General features: G+C 57.2%; 7 protein-coding genes across 7 annotated transcripts; 3 read left to right on the forward strand and 4 right to left on the reverse strand.

Moving 5' to 3' along the window:
• The first annotated feature begins 248 nt into the window (after positions 1–248).
• N657DRAFT_691815 (leucyl-tRNA synthetase) lies at positions 249–4,559 on the forward strand. Its single transcript, XM_062797125.1, has 7 exons — positions 249–2,105; positions 2,165–2,398; positions 2,451–2,471; positions 2,523–2,573; positions 2,623–2,846; positions 2,898–3,889; positions 3,983–4,559. The coding sequence occupies exons 1-7, from the start codon at positions 442–444 to the stop codon at positions 4,160–4,162; spliced, it is 3,366 nt and encodes a 1,121-aa protein (XP_062645611.1). The 5' UTR covers positions 249–441; the 3' UTR covers positions 4,163–4,559.
• A 304-nt stretch (positions 4,560–4,863) lies between these two features.
• On the forward strand, positions 4,864–5,422 carry N657DRAFT_682342 (uncharacterized protein; the record flags this gene model as incomplete). The annotated part of the gene is made up of 2 exons (XM_062796472.1): positions 4,864–5,077; positions 5,229–5,422. The coding sequence occupies 2 exons, from the start codon at positions 4,864–4,866 to the stop codon at positions 5,420–5,422; spliced, it is 408 nt and encodes a 135-aa protein (XP_062645612.1).
• Positions 5,423–5,752: 330 nt separating this feature from the next.
• Positions 5,753–6,079, reverse strand: N657DRAFT_576908 (zf-CSL-domain-containing protein; the record flags this gene model as incomplete). The annotated part of the gene is made up of 2 exons (XM_062789215.1): positions 5,753–5,812; positions 5,882–6,079. The coding sequence occupies 2 exons, from the start codon at positions 6,077–6,079 to the stop codon at positions 5,753–5,755; spliced, it is 258 nt and encodes an 85-aa protein (XP_062645613.1).
• A 986-nt stretch (positions 6,080–7,065) lies between these two features.
• N657DRAFT_99127 (uncharacterized protein) lies at positions 7,066–7,768 on the forward strand. Its single transcript, XM_062797628.1, has 3 exons — positions 7,066–7,466; positions 7,520–7,601; positions 7,747–7,768. Exons 1-2 carry the CDS (start codon positions 7,192–7,194, stop codon positions 7,542–7,544), a joined length of 300 nt encoding a protein of 99 aa, XP_062645614.1. The 5' UTR covers positions 7,066–7,191; the 3' UTR covers positions 7,545–7,601; positions 7,747–7,768.
• Positions 7,682–11,829, reverse strand: N657DRAFT_635320 (uncharacterized protein; the record flags this gene model as incomplete). Its single annotated transcript, XM_062791337.1, has 5 exons — positions 7,682–7,699; positions 7,738–8,530; positions 8,620–11,474; positions 11,552–11,703; positions 11,802–11,829. 5 exons carry the CDS (start codon positions 11,827–11,829, stop codon positions 7,682–7,684), a joined length of 3,846 nt encoding a protein of 1,281 aa, XP_062645615.1.
• A 590-nt stretch (positions 11,830–12,419) lies between these two features.
• N657DRAFT_99230 (tubulin-domain-containing protein) lies at positions 12,420–14,957 on the reverse strand. Its single transcript, XM_062797630.1, has 7 exons — positions 14,503–14,957; positions 14,300–14,340; positions 14,168–14,194; positions 14,033–14,108; positions 13,441–13,971; positions 12,963–13,386; positions 12,420–12,909 (listed from the first exon to the last, which is right to left on the reverse strand). Exons 1-7 carry the CDS (start codon positions 14,525–14,527, stop codon positions 12,684–12,686), a joined length of 1,350 nt encoding a protein of 449 aa, XP_062645616.1. The 5' UTR covers positions 14,528–14,957; the 3' UTR covers positions 12,420–12,683.
• N657DRAFT_99229 (uncharacterized protein) lies at positions 14,958–17,228 on the reverse strand. Its single transcript, XM_062797629.1, has 3 exons — positions 16,848–17,228; positions 16,557–16,766; positions 14,958–16,496 (listed from the first exon to the last, which is right to left on the reverse strand). The coding sequence occupies exons 1-3, from the start codon at positions 16,999–17,001 to the stop codon at positions 15,388–15,390; spliced, it is 1,473 nt and encodes a 490-aa protein (XP_062645617.1). The 5' UTR covers positions 17,002–17,228; the 3' UTR covers positions 14,958–15,387.
• Between the last annotated feature and the right edge of the window lie 127 nt (positions 17,229–17,355).

The raw sequence follows: 17,355 nt of genomic DNA on the forward strand, positions 1-17,355 counted from the left end.
GGTGGGTGTGGCCTCGGTGTGAGTTGTGAGATGCGTGTGAGTGAGACTTCAAACGCGAAAAGTCGGCCTCGGCCGGATCGTGGTCGAATCCAGAGGCCCGTGTGGAGCCCGCCAAGGGTGCCAGCGAGGCGCTGTGGCTGGTGATCCGTTGATGTCCGTAGTGGCGCCACAGCTTGGCAGAATGCCCCTGGCACCCCACATTGCAGGGGAAGCAAACGACCCCGCGTTGCCCCTCCATGTCAACGCCCCGGCTGGCAGCGGAGTCGCACTCAAAATTTCCGGACCTGGCCTGACTCAAATCAAAAACAGAACCTTGGACCACGCGACACCGGCCCGAATTTTTGCAGGTTCCTTTCGGTGTGCGACGACAATTCGATTCCCACGGTTTGACGCTGGGCGTGCCAAACAGACCTCGGAATTACACACAAGTCTCGGAACAACATGGCTGACACGTCGCTGCCCAAGACCATGGCCGATCTCGCCGTCTCCAAAACCAAGGAGCTGAAGGGTACCGAGAAACGAGACAGCCTCGTCGAGATCGAGAAGAAATACCAGCGCATGTGGGAAGAGAAGGGCGTTTTCGAGGTCGACGCCCCGCCCATCGACGAGTTCCCCCTCGGCTCCATCAGCCCCGACGAGCTGCGCGAGAAGTTCCCGAAGTTCTTCGGCACCATTGCCTACCCCTACATGAACGGCCGTCTCCACGCCGGCCATGCCTTTAGCTTCAGCAAGATCGAGTTTCACACGGGCTTCGAGAGGATGCGGGGCAAGCGCGCCCTATTTCCCCTCGGCTACCACTGCACCGGCCTGCCCATCAAGGCCTCCGCCGACAAGCTGGTCAAGGAAGTAGAGATGTTTGGCAAGGAGTTTGAGCGCTACAAGGAAGAGGACGAGGTGGTGGACGATGCCGCGGCTGCTGCCCCGACGCAAAAGGGGCCAAAGGAGGACCTGACCAAGTTCAATGCCAAGAAGGGCAAGGCCGCCGCGAAGACGGTCAAGGCCAAGTACCAGTGGCAGATTTTGAACTCGGTCGGCATTCCGCTTCAGGAGATCCACCACTTCGCAGACCCGCAGTACTGGCTGCAATACTTCCCTCCGGAGTGTAAGAAGGACTTGACAAACTTCGGCGCGCGCATCGACTGGCGCCGCCAATTCGTGACGACCGACGCGAACCCGTACTACGACGCCTTTGTGCGCTGGCAGATGGTCCGGCTGAAGGAGCTGGAGAAAGTCAAGTTTGGCAAGCGTTATACCATCTACTCCATCAAGGATGGCCAGCCTTGCATGGACCACGACCGGAGCGAGGGCGAAGGTGTTTTGCCACAGGAGTACACTGCCCTGAAACTCAAGGTTCTTGAGTGGGCACCCCAGGCCGCAGATGCGGTCAAGAGCAAGATACCCGAGGATGCCTCGGTCTACCTCGTCCCCGCGACCCTCAGGCCCGAAACCATGTACGGCCAGGTCTGCTGCTTTGTTGGTCCGAGTCTTACCTACGGTGTGTTTAAGGCCTCTGAAAAGGAGTATTTTGTCATCACCGAGCGGGCTGCCAGGAATATGGCCTACCAGGGCATCTTCGAGAAGGACGGTATCCCAGAGAAGGCTGCGGACATCAAGGGTTTTGAGCTCATCGGGACCCTGGTGCATGCGCCACTCAGCTTCCACCCCCAGGTCCGTGTGCTCCCTATGGAGTCTGTTCTGGCAACCAAGGGCACTGGTGTGGTCACATCGGTACCTTCTGATTCTCCGGATGACTTCGCCATGGTTACCGAGCTCGCCAAGAAGTCTGAATTTTACGGCATCAAGAAGGAGTGGGCCGAGTTGGAGATTTTCCCCATCATTCAGACGCCGACGTCCGACTTGTTGGCGCCGTATCTGGTCAAAAAGCTCAAGATTGCCTCGCCCAAGGACGCCAAGCAGCTCCTCGAGGCCAAGGAGCTCGCCTACAAGGAGGGCTTTTACCAGGGTGTCATGAAGGTGGGAGACTTCAAGGGTGAAAAGGTTGAAGTTGCCAAGCCCAAGGTCCGGGAGCAGCTTATTAAGAAGGGCGAGGCTTTTGCCTACTCGGAGCCCGAAAACAAGGTCGTGTCGAGGTCTGGTGATGAATGGTGAGAGTGCTACTGATTCAAAGGTTAGCCGGCTGTTTTGTTTGCTGACATGGCTACAGCACGGTCGCCCTCCTCGATCAGTGGTATTTGGATTACGGTGAGGAGAACTGGCGCCATACCGCACTTGACTATGTCGAGAACAAGTACGGCAATGGCCTCGAGACATACTCCCCCGACACTCAGCACGCATTTAAGGGTGTGCTCAACTGGCTCAACCAGTGGGCTTGTGCGCGGACGTACGGCCTCGGTTCCAAGCTTCCTTGGGACCACAACTTCCTTGTCGAAAGCTTGAGGTGAGACACTTTGCGAGACTGCTAGGCTAAATTCCTGCTGACCATTGATTAGTGACTCGACCATCTACATGGCGTAAGTTGTAGGGTTGGACAAAAGTAAATTGTAGAGCTAACATCTACGCAGCTACTACACTATTGTTCCTTGGCTTCACCGGGATCTCTTCGGTCGGACAAAGTAAGTCGCGAGTTCTGCCAATTCTCAGTTCCCGGCTAACTGTAGACAGGGGCAAGGGCAACATCGCGGCCGAGCAAATGATTGACGAGGTATGGGACTACATTTTCTGCCGGATTCAAATGTCGGACGAGCTCGTCGCCAAGTCTGGCATCCCCAAGGAGACTTTGGAGGGCATGAGGAGAGATTTTGAGTACTTCTACCCGCTCGACATCCGTGTCAGCGGCAAGGACTTGATCCCGAACCACCTTACCTTCTTCCTGTACAATCACATTGGTAAGTCGTTGTTGGGTCCCGGCTTCAGATAGGCATGCTTACAGATATTAGCTCTCTTCCCCCGCGAGTACTGGCCACGCTCGGTCCGGGCCAACGGCCATCTGCAGCTGAACGGCGAGAAGATGAGCAAGTCGACCGGCAATTTCATGACTCTCAACGACGTCGTGAGTAAGTACGGTGCTGACGCGGCTCGCGTGGCGCTTGCCGATGCCGGTGACGGCATCTCAGATTCCAACTTCGTCGAGGACGTGGCGGACAACACTATCCTGAGGTTCTACACCAACAAGGAGTGGATCGAGGAGACTATCAAGGACGAGAACCTCAGGACCGGCCCGCTCAACGACTTCCAAGACATCCTCTTCGACAACGAGATGAACGCGCTGGTGCACGAGGCCGAGAAACATTACCACGAAACATCGTACAAGCTGGCCCTGAAGGCGGCCCACTACGACTTCCTCAACGCCCGCGACTCGTACCGCGAGGCCTGCAACGCCGCCGGCATCCCGCTCCACAAGGACCTCGTACTCAAGTACATCCGCCTGCAAGCTCTCGTGCTCACTCCGATCGCTCCGCACTGGGCCGAGTACGTGTGGCTTGAGATCCTGCACGAGAAAGCGTCGATCCAATTCGCCGCCTGGCCCCAAGTGCCCCCCGCGGACCCGGCCCTGACCGCGGCGCGCGAGTACGTCCGGCAGACGTCGTCCAACATCAACTCGGCCGAGGCGGCGCAGCTCAAAAAGATGGCTAAAGGCCGCCAGAGCGACTTCGACCCCAAGAAGCCCAAGAAGCTGACCGTTTTCACCACGGCGTCGTTTCCGGCCTGGCAGGCAAAGTATATTGAGCTGTTGAAGGAGGTGTGGGACGCGCGGACCAACAGCCAAAAAGTCGACGACAAGGAGCTCAACGGGCGGATCGCCAAGATGGGCGAGATGAAGAAGGCCATGCCTTTCGTCCAGGCGCTCAAGAAGAGGCTGCGGGATGGCGAGCCTGCTGAGGCGGTGCTTGAGCGGAAGCTGGCTTTTGATGAGGCCAAGACGCTTTTGGTATGTCATTGCCCTACCCACCATGTGTCTATTCTTGTTTTCTTTAGTGGGGTATATAATGAGTGTGTGTGTACTAACCGACTATGTGTGTAGGCAATGGTGCCTGGCCTGAAGCGCGCGGCCGGTCTCGAGTCGGTGCAGATCCTCGCTGTCGAAGAGGGCAGCAAGACGGGCAAAGACCTGACCAACGGCGGCGCCGAAGTCGAGGTCAAGGCGCCCGTGGTCGAATCGGCACTGCCGGGTCAGCCGAGCTTCTTCTTTGAGAATGTTTAGGCTGGGAGATGTGTGGGGTGCGTGCGTGTCATGTGGAGGACTGGACATGTTAGGAAAAGGGCATGTGCGTGTTAGCCTCCTAGCATAGCGAAGGGGCAAGTGAAAGTGGAACGATCTTGGACCGCGGTGGCGCACTAGTAGACTTCCTTACGAGACATTCCATCGTGCATCGGAGAGAATGGCGCGAAGTTGCCCTACCTTCCATTACACAGGCTCGACAGGGAAACGAGCGGTTGCATCGTCCACGCGACTGATGGAGCTGGTGGGTAGTTAGGTGTCAGAAGGACGTCAAATTGAGGTAATGCCAACTCTCTCCATTTAAAATACGGTAGTCGGTCTTGGAGAAGGACGAAGTTGAGACGAAGTCGAAGCGTCACGTTGGTTATGCGAGCCAAGCCAATCTACCCTGTCCCCGGAAACAGAGACCGAGAGAAGATGATGAGTTCGACAGAATTGCTCTCTTGGCCCACGTCTACAGGAGCACTGCTCCGACACAAGCTCTGTATCTGTCAGACGGTGAATCTTATTAGCCCATCCAGCCCCTCCCAAGTTGGATTTCGCCCCTGTTCCCTCTGTTCTTCACCTTCGCTCTGTGCCATACAATTTCACTTCGGCTCCCAGTGAAGCTGCAACCGTCTGTAACCTGCCACAGAATTCTCTCGCTTCATTCTTCCGGTCTCTCGGGACAGCAGGAAACAACAATGCGCTCCTCAGCCATCCTCTCAGCCCTGGCTCTCAGCGGCCTGGCCGCGGCCCAAACCACAACGACAGTGACCGCCGCGACAGATACGGCGACGGATACGACGGCGACGAGTTTTGTGCAGACTGTGACGGTCATCACGCTGACGACCTCGTCGTTGACGGCGGGCGTTGGTACGGGTACCGGTACGGCTACCGCTACGGAGACCACCACGAGTATGTCTCCTTCCCAATTATGGAGGTGGAAAAAAACCCATTTCCAAATCCACGCGATGCTGCTCCTTGTTTTCTGTCGTTGAACGCACCTTGGGGTCTAAGTCTTTTTTTATGAGAGGACAAGAGGCTGACAGAGCATGGTGAAACGCAGCCTCCGTGGCGACAGGCACAGGCACAGGCGCGGGCGCGGACGCGGGCACGGAGACAAGCACGGCCACTGCCGGCACGGCTACGGCCACGACAACAGCTACTGGCGCCGCCACTGCTGGGGCCAACTTGTTGGATGCGCAGATGCCGATTATGGGATTGGCGTTTGCTGGTGCGCTAGGTATGGTGCTGCTTTGAAATGGCCTGCAGATCCAACACGTGGGGGCCGCAAGTGTATCGTACTAGTTAGAGGGTTGCCATTTGTTGTATGGGATCCATTGGGGTGTCGGTGATGCTGTAATGTGGGTGATTCGGGGTCGTGAATCAAGAGCAAGACAATCGATCATGATCCCATTCGATCCAAGTGCAGTCGTATGGTACATGTTGCATCGTCCATCGCGGCCGCCGGGGTACAGAATCGGTTTGTCACGGTGCAGTAGTCTGCTCGTCACTGAACCCGTATCGCCGACTGGTGCTTGAGCATCCTTGAGCACAACTGCTGGCTCCAGTACTGTGAACCGGCAGAACTTAGGCAGCAACAGCGACTTGCTCGCTTGTCCTTCGGCCGGGCGGCTTGGGCAGGTCATCCTACATGCCGGGTCAGCCAGCTCTCCCTTTCTCACAGATTCCCTCCAACTTTTTATTGTCGACACTTACCACCTCGAAGATGACCCTAATCATCAGACTGCAGCTCGGACACACACCGATATCCTGCCCGTCCATCAAGTCGCACAGGGCAATTTCGAAGCGGTCGCCGCAGGGACATGGGTAGTGGTAAATCTGTAGCGTCTCGTCGTAGGTCATATCCTCGATCTCGACCTCGTCGTAAATGGAAATCTGCTCGTCGTCGGCCATGTCGTTTGCTCTTCACGGAAGCGCAGCAATGGTTGAGGGTTGAATGTTGTGACAGCGTGTTTGACTGTGGGCGCGACCTGGAGGAATATAGAAATCTGGAGGGGCGAATGACGGGAGTGAAAACTGCAGTGGAGCTCCATTTAAATGATCAACACGTGACTGCGCGGTCAGCGGTGGCACGTGTTCAACGACAGGACAGCATCATGAACAAAAATGCGCGTCAGCGCTGAACAGGGACAAGATGACCTCAAAAAGCTCACCACCAAGCCCCCCAAGGAGGTGGATGGCTACGAAAATACTGGGACCATAGATTTTACTTCGCTGGGGTTGTGCCTTGAGGCGTACTCGCCCCAGAGGTGTTGTTAAGTCCCCTCCTCCAATACGGAATCGCCGCCGCAGCGACGAATTCAAGGGGTGACCTCTCCCAGAGAAGAGGTCGCCAAGACCCTTCTAACAGGTCAAATCCAATTGAGATATGTGATTAAGACTGTAGCCAGTTATCGACCAATGTCCCTTGCTAAATAAAACCAAGAAGGGCCGTTATGAGGTGGGACGTGGACCAAATACACACAGTGCCAGGGCATGGGGCCTGGACGCTACCTGACGTCAATGCTTCCTCGGCTGCATCGCGCTGCTGTTCTTCTGGTGCCTGACCTGCCAATCGAGTGGCGTATGTTGTACCGAGTTGGCGTATGTTGTACCAAGCCGCCCATATCTCCCGTCCTTTTCACCCGTTCCCGTAACGTGTCACGCAGGAGCCAGCCGATATCAGCTAAACAAGCAGTCAGAAAGTCAACAAGGTATACGCATACTACTCCTACAGAGTACACGTACACAACAACACTACCCATCCACCGCTATCCACAATTCCGGTCTTCACCGCTCGCTCAAACACCAGCCCACTGGCTATCCTCGATACAGAAATATTAGGATTAACAAAAATGAGCGGCAAAGCAGGAAAAAGCAGGCCGCACAACACAGCCAAAGGTTCCTTTTTTTCAGCCGAACATGTGACGCAACGCTAGGCAGGATGGTGGGCGCTAGACAAACAAAAAACATGTTGGGGATAGGTGAAGTGAAATGAGTCCGAGTATCAAACAGAAGGAAAAGATATGAGAGAGAGCGAGAGAGAGAGAGAGAGAGAGAGAAAGAGAGCGACGCGCGACAGGAAAGGGGGAAAGGAAAGAGAAAAAACGGTATCACTCATCATCGCGACACAACCAATACCCAGTCGTCCCTCTAGCACATCCATCACAACACCAAACCTCCAGCACGCTGCCAACTCCTGTACTCCCCGATGCATCCAACCAATGCCGAGCTGTATTATCCGCCCTTCGACAAGCTCCATCCAGCAGCAGCCAAACCCCTTTCACAAATCGGTCCTAGGGTAAGTAGGCACTCGGGTAAAATAGGGCACCCTATGATTGACTCGCCAGATAGTTCGCGGCCTAGGGAATCGACATAGAAAACTGTCAGCCAATCGAATCTCACCAAGCCAAAAGGGACATCGCATTAAACGCCAGTGAGACCCAACCAAGAAACCCGTTTTATGCTTTGCTTCAGACCCTCACTCTCCCCCGCCTCCCCGTCCCAACACTCTCATCATTCCCGGTCATGGTGCTAGTGGTATGCATATTCGTGGGGTTCATGTAACTTACCCTCTCAAGGTTATAATCATACTTCTCGAGCGCCGCAAGCGCATCAGGCCTCGAGTACCCCATTCCCGTGAGGTTCTTCAGTATCGGGTCATCGTGATCGCCCTCCTCGGTCAATGCCCTTCCCGGCGCAGCCGGCCTGCTGCTGCCACTTGCTTCCGCAGTCCAACTCCCCGAAGCAGCAGTAGTCTCATTGTTGTTACCAGCGCTGCTCGTGACGAGGGTTTGCGATGACGCCGTCGGCGTGGCAGCCGCGTCATCCAGCCCAGCAAACAGAGCGTCCCAGTCGTGTTGCTGCTGTGATTCAGCCGCCGTTGGCGATTGCGAGGCAGCAGGCGACTTGGCACTCCCTCCCGCTTGTGTCTGAGCACCGCCGGCAGCAGCAGAAGCGGAACTAGTCGCGCCCGCGGCAGGACCACCGTTACTACTACCCGCGACCGAAGCGCCCGACAGCGAAGCAAAGTCGAAGCTGCTCTCCGTACCAAAGGCGGCAGCCGTTTGCGCAGAATCGCTCTTGGGCTGGCTCGGTGGCGGACTGCTGTCAAACACAGGGTTGAAGTCATCGAGCCCGGAGCGGGATATGGTGGCGAAGTCGTCGTCGGCAGAGCCCTCTTTGGCGTCCTCTAGGCCTTCGAAGTCGTCGTCGAGGTCGTCGAAGGCGCCCTTGGAGGTGGTGGCGGCGGTTGTGGGGCGGGAGGAAGTTGTGGTGGCTGCGGCGCCGGGGGAGCCAAAAATGTCGTCGACGTTGGAGGAGCTGAGACTGTTGAAGCTGTTGGTGACGGTGGCCGGTTTGTCGCTGTGGAAGTTTGTTAACGTTTCCAATCATTGAGAAATGCGGGAAAATAGAGCAGATGGACAAAATGCAGTTGCCGGACTCATACATACCTGGCAGCAGGTTCAGAGGACGCCGCCAGAGCGGCAATACCACCAACATCAGGCGCGGCCTTGGAAACCACAGGCGACGCTGACCTCGACTCGGCGCCCTTCTCACCCATCTTCGGCGGAGGCGAAGCAGGGGCAAAGTCATCATCAAACCCGCCCCGCTCGCTCTCCGTGTCAGATTCCTCGTCCCTCTCCAGCTCCGAAATAGGGGGGAATTGGGTATTAAAGTTGGTAAAAGCCTTGGCGGTATCAGCGCTTGAGCTCGTCGCGGCCCTCGCCTGCTTGAAGCTCGCAAACGCCGACTCGAAGTCCTCCTTGGCCTTGTCCTGGTCAGCAGCAGCAAACGGATCTGCCTCAGGCCCCTTCTTCGCCTCCTCCGAAATGGAGCCAAACGCAGGCCTTGTCTCGGCCACCGACGCAGGCGAGGCAGCCCTAGCCTCCGAACCGGACCCAGACGCCAGACTCTGCCCGGTCTGAGCCGGCTCCAGGGGTGTTGCAACACCGTCCTGGTTCGTCTCGGTCCTGCTCAGCGGCGGCGAGACCTGACGAGACATGCTCAACGACTCGGGCGCGTCCACAAACTGCGGGAAAGCAGGCGTACTCCGCCCAGCATCGGCAGGCGCCGTAACGTCCCGGCTCACGTTGGGGCTCGTTGAGACCGGCGTGGCAAACGAACCAACGCTACCGGTCGAAGTGCCCGTGTTCTGCCTGAACACGGCCGCAGCAGCGGGAGGCGGCGGCGTGCCGGCCTGGCTACCCGCCGGTCCAGGCCCAAACACTTCGTCAAACGCCTTATCAGTGAACGCCCTCATGGGAGGCGAAAAGGTCGAAGTGATGTCCGTGCTGCCAGTCCGCCTAAAGAAGGGGTTATTAGCGCTGGCTGCCGACAGCGCGGGACTGGCGACCTGAGCGGGTGCCGGTGAGCTGCTGGCGCTGATCTGGCGGGCCAGTTCTTCGTTGCTTCTGGTGAGATCCTCGGCCTCGGCCTTCAGTTTGTCACGCTCACTTTCGTTGGTGGCCAGCTGTTTCTTATTGATCGCAACAAGTCCCTTCTGCTGGCGCGCCTCAGACTTCAACTTCTCGATCTGCGGCTTCAGCTGGGCAATCTCGGCGTTTACCGTCCGAATCTTCTCCTTAAGATTCACATTCTCCTTCTGGTCCGCCTGCAGGGCAGCGACAATCTGGCGATGCTGATTCTGCAGCTCCTGGTAACTGGCATCGACCATGGCGTACTCGGCCTGCAGCTTCTTGGTCTCGTTCCTGGATGTAGTGAGCTGTGTCTCGAGCGAGCGCACGTCCTGCGCCTCCTTCTCGTACATGGCGCGGAGCTGGGCAAGGCGCTGCTCAAAGTTTTTCTTCTGGATATTAGATTGGCTCAGCTCGTTCTGAGTTGCCGTGCGCTGGGCCTGCACGTCCTGCACCTGCTTGGTGAGGGAGCCGATTTGGTTGGACAAATTGGCGAGCTCAGTAGTTTCACTATTTAGATTCTTGCTCACTTCCGGCTCCGTGTCGCCCAACAGGTCGTCATCTACAGCGACAGGCTTGGCCGTGGCCGAGGTACTTGAGCTCCCAGTGACTTGCGACGTGAGGCCACGCCCGAAGGACGATGAAGGAACAAAGGGCTTGAAGGTCGAAGCTGAAGGAGAGGGGCGAGCCGGCGAGGACGGAGCCGCCGGGCTGATACTAGTCGCAAATGGATCCCCGCCGGCGGAACCGCCCGTACCCACCGGCACCTGCGCCGGCGCGGAAGGTTGGATGTCGTCCAAACCAAACAAGTCATCCAGCGCAGAAGGCTTCGGCTGCGGCGGTTGGGGCCGCGGAGGGGGTTCAAAGGCCGAAGCGACAGAGGCTGAAGTGACGGCTGGCGGACGCGTCAGCTGGGCCCGCATGCTCGGGGGTACTAGGTTGGGAGGTAGCGTAGCAGGTAGCGGAGCTGATTTGGTCCTCTGTTGCCGAATAAGGTGCATGGCAACCGCGAACTCGTCCCTGGTCAAGCGGCCCTCCGACTTGATGTCTGCCAGGTCCCAGATTTGGGCAAGCACATCCTCCGAGAGGTTGGACTGGCTGAAGAAGGGAACCGCCTCTTCGCCCGAGATGAAACCTCTCTTAGCCTTGTCTAGTTCGTCATACAGCTGGTCGAACCTCGCCTTGTCTGCCGGGGTAACCAGCCAATCCCCGGTTGTCTGCGCTACCATTGGTGGACGTCCGAGAGGACTGCCTGTCCGCATCTGTGGCAAGACTCCTTGCCCGGTGAGCTGCCTCGGGACGGCCGGGATGGATGGGGTGGGAGTAGTCGGAGATTGTTGCCGGGGGATACCAACGCCGGTAGGAACACGCCGAGTGGCAGCCTCGTAGAGGGCCGCAGGGAGGATAGTAGGGAGGCCGCGCAGTGCGCCGGTCTTAATGGAGGTGAGCAGATGCATGGCGATGACGAACTCGGTCAGCACCAACGCACCGCGCTGCTCAGTGTCGGCAAGCATCCAGATCCGGCCAAGGACGTCGTTGGGAAGGCCCGACTTCTCAAATATCTTTTTGGCCTCCTCGCCGGGCAGCATGTTGCCGTTTTGGAGGGTTTGGCGCTCAAATAAGCTGGAGTACTGCGCCACTTTTTCCGGTGTCAGGGGCGGGATCCGGATGGGGGGGGGAGCGCCTGTCCCTTGCGCCTGCAGCGCGGGCGGCGGAGGCGGCGGCGCAGGAGTAGGTGTGAAGCCGTCGAACTTGGGAAGGGGCCCGGTTTGCAAGGCCAGCTCGGGGGTCGGCTCGCGGCCGGCCTGCGCATGTCCAATAAGTCGCAGAACAATACCGAACCCGGCGGGGGTAAGAAAGCCCCGATTCTCCTTGTCCGCGATCTGCCATATCTGAAATCCATCCCAATCGTCAGCTGCGGTCGCTCCCATGTAAACACCACCCTCGTTTGCATGCTCCCCGGACTGACCTCGCCCAGAATCCTCGAGTCCAATCTCGTCTTCTCAAAAAACTTGACAGCCACCTCGCCAGTCACGACGCCCACATTATCGGTGTCGGCATGTCGGAATAACTGTCCGTATACCCGCTTCTCCTCTGGGGTGAGGTTGAGGTTGATGGCCCCTGCGGTGCCGTCTCTGTCAGCTGCTGCCGAAGCATGGAATCACTGAGTAGTCGCAGGAAATACAATCCCGCCATAATCTCCAAGAAAAGAAGCTCACCCGAATCAGCCAACGCTTCTGAAGCCATGGCGAGCTGAAGATGTATTTCGTAGGTCGGAAATTGCAGCTCGGTCCGCTCGGGTGTAATGCGATGGATGGAATCCCTCGGTAATCACGATGCTGATCGATTAACCTGTCGAGCAATTGTAGGATTAATTCTCAAGTTGGCGAGCCGTTTGATATCCGTGCCGAAGAGGAACTCAAGTTAAAACAGGCATGCGAGCGAGGCGAACGCATACGCATCGAGGTGGGGGGGACTTCACACAGGTGGACGTCGTGAGGCTGGGATTGCGACTCATTAGCTCCCTTGGGCAAACGAGCAAAGAGAGCCAAGGAGCAGGCGGGAAAGTCCGCATGTGGGTTCGTCAGACTGGCTTGGCGCTAGCTAGCTTTTTGATTTGGACCCTCCAGACCCAACTAAAGACCAACACACACCTACTGCAAGACCTGCAAATGGTGCGGCCAACCGCGACTGCAGCTATCGACTGAGCTCCAACACCATATGAGCATCATTGGTCTTGATAGGGTAACTCTTGAAAATGTTGCGAAGCTCGAAACCATCCATCCCGGTAAGCTAGGGCTCGCCCGCTGGGTTGTGGTTAGACACAAGTAAACCAACAGGTCCGGGTGTAAAAAGAGAAAGTGTGCGGAGCTACAGAGAGCCAGCAATTTACCCCGGCTGTGTTTCTCTCGATTAAGATTGTCTACACTTTCAATCTAACAAACAAGACCATGGGCCCGCGCTTGCCAAGAATACCCATATCGTAGCGGGCCATTGCCAACAGAATTGCGGGTCAAAGGGTTACTTAAGTCGGTAGGACCCGACTTATCCACCAGAATATTCAGCCCGGCGTGCCGATATGTCCAAGCCTGCTAGCCAGCCTAGTACTCGGCCTCAACTTCCTCGCCCTCCATCGAGTCGGCGGCAACTTCTTCGTAGTCGCGCTCCAGAGCCGCCAGATCCTCGCGGGCCTCGGAGAACTCGCCTTCCTCCATACCCTCGCCCACGTACCAGTGCACGAAAGCACGCTTCGAGTACATGAGGTCGAACTTGGACGACAGAGCCGACCAGGCCTCGGCGATGGCAGTGGTGTTGGAAAGCATGCACCTAACATAGGGTTAGCGACAGGCCTTGAATAGCGAAGCTGAGGGAAGACGTACACAGCGCGGTTGACCTTGGCCAGGTCGCCGTTGGGCACTTGGTGAGGGGGCTGGTAGCAGATACCGAGCTTGAAGCCAGTCGGGCACCAGTCGACAAACTGGATGGTCCGCTTGGTCTTAAGCGTCGCCACGGCGGCGTGCGCGTCGTTGGGGACGACGTCACCGCGGTACAGCAGGCACGTGGCCATGTACTTGCCGTGGCGGGGGTCACACTTGACCATCTGGTTATTGGGCTCAAAGCAGGACATGGTCATCTCCTGGACCGAGTTGGCCTCGTGGGCAGCCTTGGCCGCCGAGATAACCGGGGCATAGGCAACAAGCGGGAAGTGGATACGCGGGTAGGGGACCAGGTTGGTCTGGAACTCATTGAGATCGACGTTGAGCGAGCCGTCAAAGCGGAGAGACGCGGTGATGGAGGAGACGACTGCTCCGTGTCAGCTTTGCACCTAATGTTCAACGTCCCCGGGCAGGAACCTACCTTGGGCAATCAGGCGGTTGAGGTTCTCGTAGTTGGGGCGCTCGAGGCCGAGGTTGCGACGGCAGATGTCGTAGATGGCCTCATTGTCGACCATGAAGGAGCAGTCGGCGTGCTCGAGAGTGGTGTGGGTGGTCAGAATCGAGTTGTAGGGTTCAACCACCGAGGTGGCGGTCTGAGGCGCGGGGTAGACGCAGAACTCGAGCTTGCTCTTCTTGCCGTAGTCCACCGAGAGGCGCTCCATGAGGAGAGCACCGAAGCCGGAACCGGTACCGCCGCCGAAGGAGTGGAACACAAGGAAACCCTGAAGACCGCTGCAGTTGTCGGCGACCCGGCGGACCTTGTCGAGGACTTGGTCGATCAGCTCCTTGCCGACCGTGTAGTGGCCACGGGCATAGTTGTTGGACGCATCCTCCTTGCCGGTAATCATGTGCTCGGGGTGAAAAAGGCCGCGGTAGGGGCCGGTGCGGACCTCGTCGACGACATTGGGCTCGAGATCGCAATAGATTGTTCGCGGCACGTACTTGCCGTTGCCTGTGTAGACCTGTATGAGACGAGCCCAGCGTTGGAGGGAGGCGGGTTACGACTGTCTTACCAGTCTCGGAGAAGAAGGTGCTGAAGCCGTGGTCGGGGTCAGCCTGCTTGCGCTCCTCAGTGAGGTAGCCATCGGGCTGAAATAGCGGTCAGTCAGCGTATCTTGAGTATGAGCAAAAAGGTCAGCAAAACACACCTGAATGCCGTGCTCAAGGCAGTAAAGCTACAAGTGGTCAGCATCATCAACAACACGCCATAAGCGAAGAGACATCGCATCCGCCGAGCTCGCCACGAGGTTGAGCCGAGTCGAAAGGGGCGGCAAACATACCTCCCAGCAGGAGTTCGCGATCTGGCAACCGGCCTGGCCGACTATACACAAACAATGTCAGCAACGTCGTCGATCAGCGAGACCCAAATGCTTGATGCCGAAGCTGCAGTTGAGTCACGGCCCCAAACATCAGTAGATGCGGTGAGCAGAGAAGCGCGCCACCTGGGGCGACAAAAACACAGTGATGCTTTCCCTCAACGTACCGTTCAAGCTGATAATCTCACGCATCTTGATAGCGATGTCGAGAAAGCGTGCAAACTGGTAAACGAAAAGGTGAGCAGATCGGAAAAGGCGACAACTGGAGGCCGAGAGACGACTCGCGAACTGGCGGAGTGGAAAATTGAGGGTTCAGTGGAAGCCTCGAGGTCGGTTTAGGTGACCGCTGGTGGGGAAATTTGATTGTTGACAGTAGCGTTCCCCGATTGAGGCAAGCGCACCTCGCTCCACCGTGCTCTATCAGCCAGTCGCGCCCGTCCAGCAGATGCAGGGTCTGGACGGGAGTCAGTGCGTGTTTGGTGATGAACCGTGCGTTTGGCAGGGTCCCAATCAGCAATGAACTGCCGCTCACAATCTCGCAGCGTGAACTCCGGGTTCCTGAACACCTTCCAGGTTAACGTTATCAAGGTGCAGAAACTCCGAGCAAGGCATCAGAGAGGCGCAACATGAATGGACAACAGTTCTCTCATTGGTATTTGCAGTGAGTAGCCAAGTTGGCTTTGGTCAAAAAGAAAAAGTGAGCCCCACGGCTTGACCAGCCAGATGATCTGATTTGCCAATACCAAAACCTCATCCTATGGTCAATCCTCAGTCAATCTCGTCTCCCAGCAAACACTGGAAGATACAAAGTCGCTACAGAAAACTACTTCCAGGAAAGGGTTAAGGCATGAGGATTGGCGGCAGGTCGAACCAAGCTGCCCTACTGCTGCAATATCATGTTCAGCTATTTTTTTTGAACGAGATTGTTAGGTAAGGTATGTGATGTGTAGGGCAGAGGATACGTACCACCCAACAAAAAAAAAGACCCAACCAGACTCCGTACACCTCGGCGATAACTCAGGCCGCATGGCTAGATCCAACGGACGGGCACCTTAAACACCCAAGAAAGGCCTCTGCGCGTTCCTCGCCCGCTCTGAACTGTATACATCCAACTTGACAACCACCAAGCAGCACTCGACGGCCGCCTTGCCATTCCTGGTGCCCTGTATCCTCAGCCGCCATTGCCCCCTTCTGACAATCCACTCCTCCTCACCACCTTGACCCTCCTCTGCCCTCCTCCTCTTCCTAGACATCAGTGACGAGTCGATGTGCCCTCCACCCCATAGATCCTCCTCCTCAGCCGACGGCGCCCACGGCTTGCCATCCAATACGACGCTGGAATCCGAGTCGATGACGACCTTTACGAGATCCTCGCTCAGCGGTGTATTTCCCGGGCTAGGCGACGGGCTCTCCCCTTCCCCCTGAGCCATCAACAACCCCATCAACTGCTGTGTGGGCGGCAAGTTCAACTTGTTAGCAATCACATCCAGTAACTTTGTCATGCGCACCCTCATCTCTCCAAAGAACTCTGCCCTCGCATGCATCACTCCCCCTCCTCCTCCACCACCATACCCCGACCGGGTTCCATACCTCAACCGTGTACTCTCGCCGTCAACCTCCAACACTAACTCATATCCCTTAGCGTCCACATACGGTCGGGCATAGTTCACCCATCCCATAAACGGATCTCCCGCCGTCGGCTCCCCAGCGACCGAGATCCCACTCTTCAAGATATCCCTCAGCCTTACAACAATCTCCTCTTTGCCCCTCGCCAGATTGAACACAATCGCATGCGGAATCAACCGCTGCTCCACCCCCTTGAAGTTGAAATACCGACAATCCCTCAACAGCTCCGCTCTGTGCTCTTCGTTGCGAATATGCACGGGATACCCCCTTAACAAGTGCAGCAGCTGCGCAAACACCTCCGGGCTGCGGCCCTCGACCGAGGGCGGGACGATGGACGGCGGGCGGAGCAGGCCGTCGCGGTCGAGGCCGGGGAACAGGTCGCCGCCCGGTGAGGTGAAGAAGGCGGCGAATCCTAGCGTGAAAAAGTTGGGGCTGTTGCCCGGGTCGGAGAACAGGTCGCGCGGAATGCGGAACTGCACGCCGCCGACCGTGGTGAAGATGGATTCCTCGTAGAGCTGGGAGACTAATTTGGGAACTTTGCCGGGGGCCTGTCAGCGGTGATGCAGCGCAACAATCAGGGACCGGCTTGCCTCACGGTGGTAGAACTGGGCGTCAGCGAAGAGGCGCACAAAGTGGGTTGAGTCGCGCGGCTGGACGTGGTAGCCCTGAAGGTGCAGCGAGATGTCGCGGAAGATGATGGGGTCGCGGTCGATATAGAGGGTGCGGATGGCCGAGGCGGGATCTTGGCCCTGCTCATCTGCTTCCTTGAGCTGGCACCGGAAGTACTGGGAGAAGTACGACGGTGCTGTGTGTCACTGTGTCAGTGAGTGGTCTGTGTTTTGCAGAGCCTTGAGACTTGACGCCCCAGCTATCATGGGGGACAAACCATCAGATGAAATGGAGGCGCCCGAGAGCTTGAATAGCTCACATCCTATTTGTATCGGAAAGACACGTTCATGCGGGAGGATATTAGGAATGCGGTTGGCCGCGATCATCGAGTCCGGTTCGTTGAAGCCGTCCTCAGCGCCTGTGGTGGACATGGTTCAAGCGGCGACGTCAACGTCAACCATCGCTCAGCAAAAGTCGGCAGCCTGACCCTCACTCCTTGTTTGTCCTCCTTATTCAAGCGCCGCCAGTGTCCACCGAAGCCTACACGATAAACGGTTGGTTATCACTGGGTGGTCAGTCAGCAACCGCCAGCTGGCAGATACGGCGGCAGGCCCCTCTTGACGGATCGGCGGTTGTCGCTAACACTTCAGTGTTGGTATGAAATGCGGCTTGAGCGCAACTTGAATGTGGCGCTCGGGCCATATCACGGGCCTTTCCCAACCAAAAAAGAATTTGGTAAACTGTCTGAACTTTGATACCGGTTGCCAACAACTCAGCTACCGTAT

This window comes from Parathielavia appendiculata (genome assembly GCF_033297405.1).
Source record: "Parathielavia appendiculata strain CBS 731.68 unplaced genomic scaffold N657scaffold_10, whole genome shotgun sequence".
Lineage (NCBI taxonomy): Eukaryota > Fungi > Ascomycota > Sordariomycetes > Sordariales > Chaetomiaceae > Parathielavia > Parathielavia appendiculata.

Excerpts from the sequence above, each read along its gene's own strand:
- N657DRAFT_691815 (XM_062797125.1), top strand. The coding sequence starts at position 442 with ATGGCTGACACGTCGCTGCCCAAGACCATGGCCGATCTCGCCGTCTCC. Across the intron at positions 2,399-2,450 it reads TTCCTTGTCGAAAGCTTGAG|TGACTCGACCATCTACATGG; the intron begins GTGAGACACTTT and ends ACCATTGATTAG. Across the intron at positions 2,472-2,522 it reads GACTCGACCATCTACATGGC|CTACTACACTATTGTTCCTT; the intron begins GTAAGTTGTAGG and ends ACATCTACGCAG.
- N657DRAFT_99127 (XM_062797628.1), top strand. The coding sequence starts at position 7,192 with ATGAGAGAGAGCGAGAGAGAGAGAGAGAGAGAGAGAAAGAGAGCGACG. Across the intron at positions 7,467-7,519 it reads TTTCACAAATCGGTCCTAGG|TTCGCGGCCTAGGGAATCGA; the intron begins GTAAGTAGGCAC and ends CTCGCCAGATAG.
- N657DRAFT_99230 (XM_062797630.1), bottom strand. The coding sequence starts at position 14,527 with ATGCGTGAGATTATCAGCTTGAACG. Across the intron at positions 14,341-14,502 it reads TGAGATTATCAGCTTGAACG|TCGGCCAGGCCGGTTGCCAG; the intron begins GTACGTTGAGGG and ends GTTTGTGTATAG. Across the intron at positions 13,972-14,032 it reads CACCTTCTTCTCCGAGACTG|GCAACGGCAAGTACGTGCCG; the intron begins GTAAGACAGTCG and ends AGGTCTACACAG.
- N657DRAFT_99229 (XM_062797629.1), bottom strand. The coding sequence starts at position 17,001 with ATGTCCACCACAGGCGCTGAGGACGGCTTCAACGAACCGGACTCGATG. Across the intron at positions 16,767-16,847 it reads CGCCTCCATTTCATCTGATG|CACCGTCGTACTTCTCCCAG; the intron begins GTTTGTCCCCCA and ends AGTGACACACAG. Across the intron at positions 16,497-16,556 it reads TGACGCCCAGTTCTACCACC|TTCCCAAATTAGTCTCCCAG; the intron begins GTGAGGCAAGCC and ends CCCCCGGCAAAG.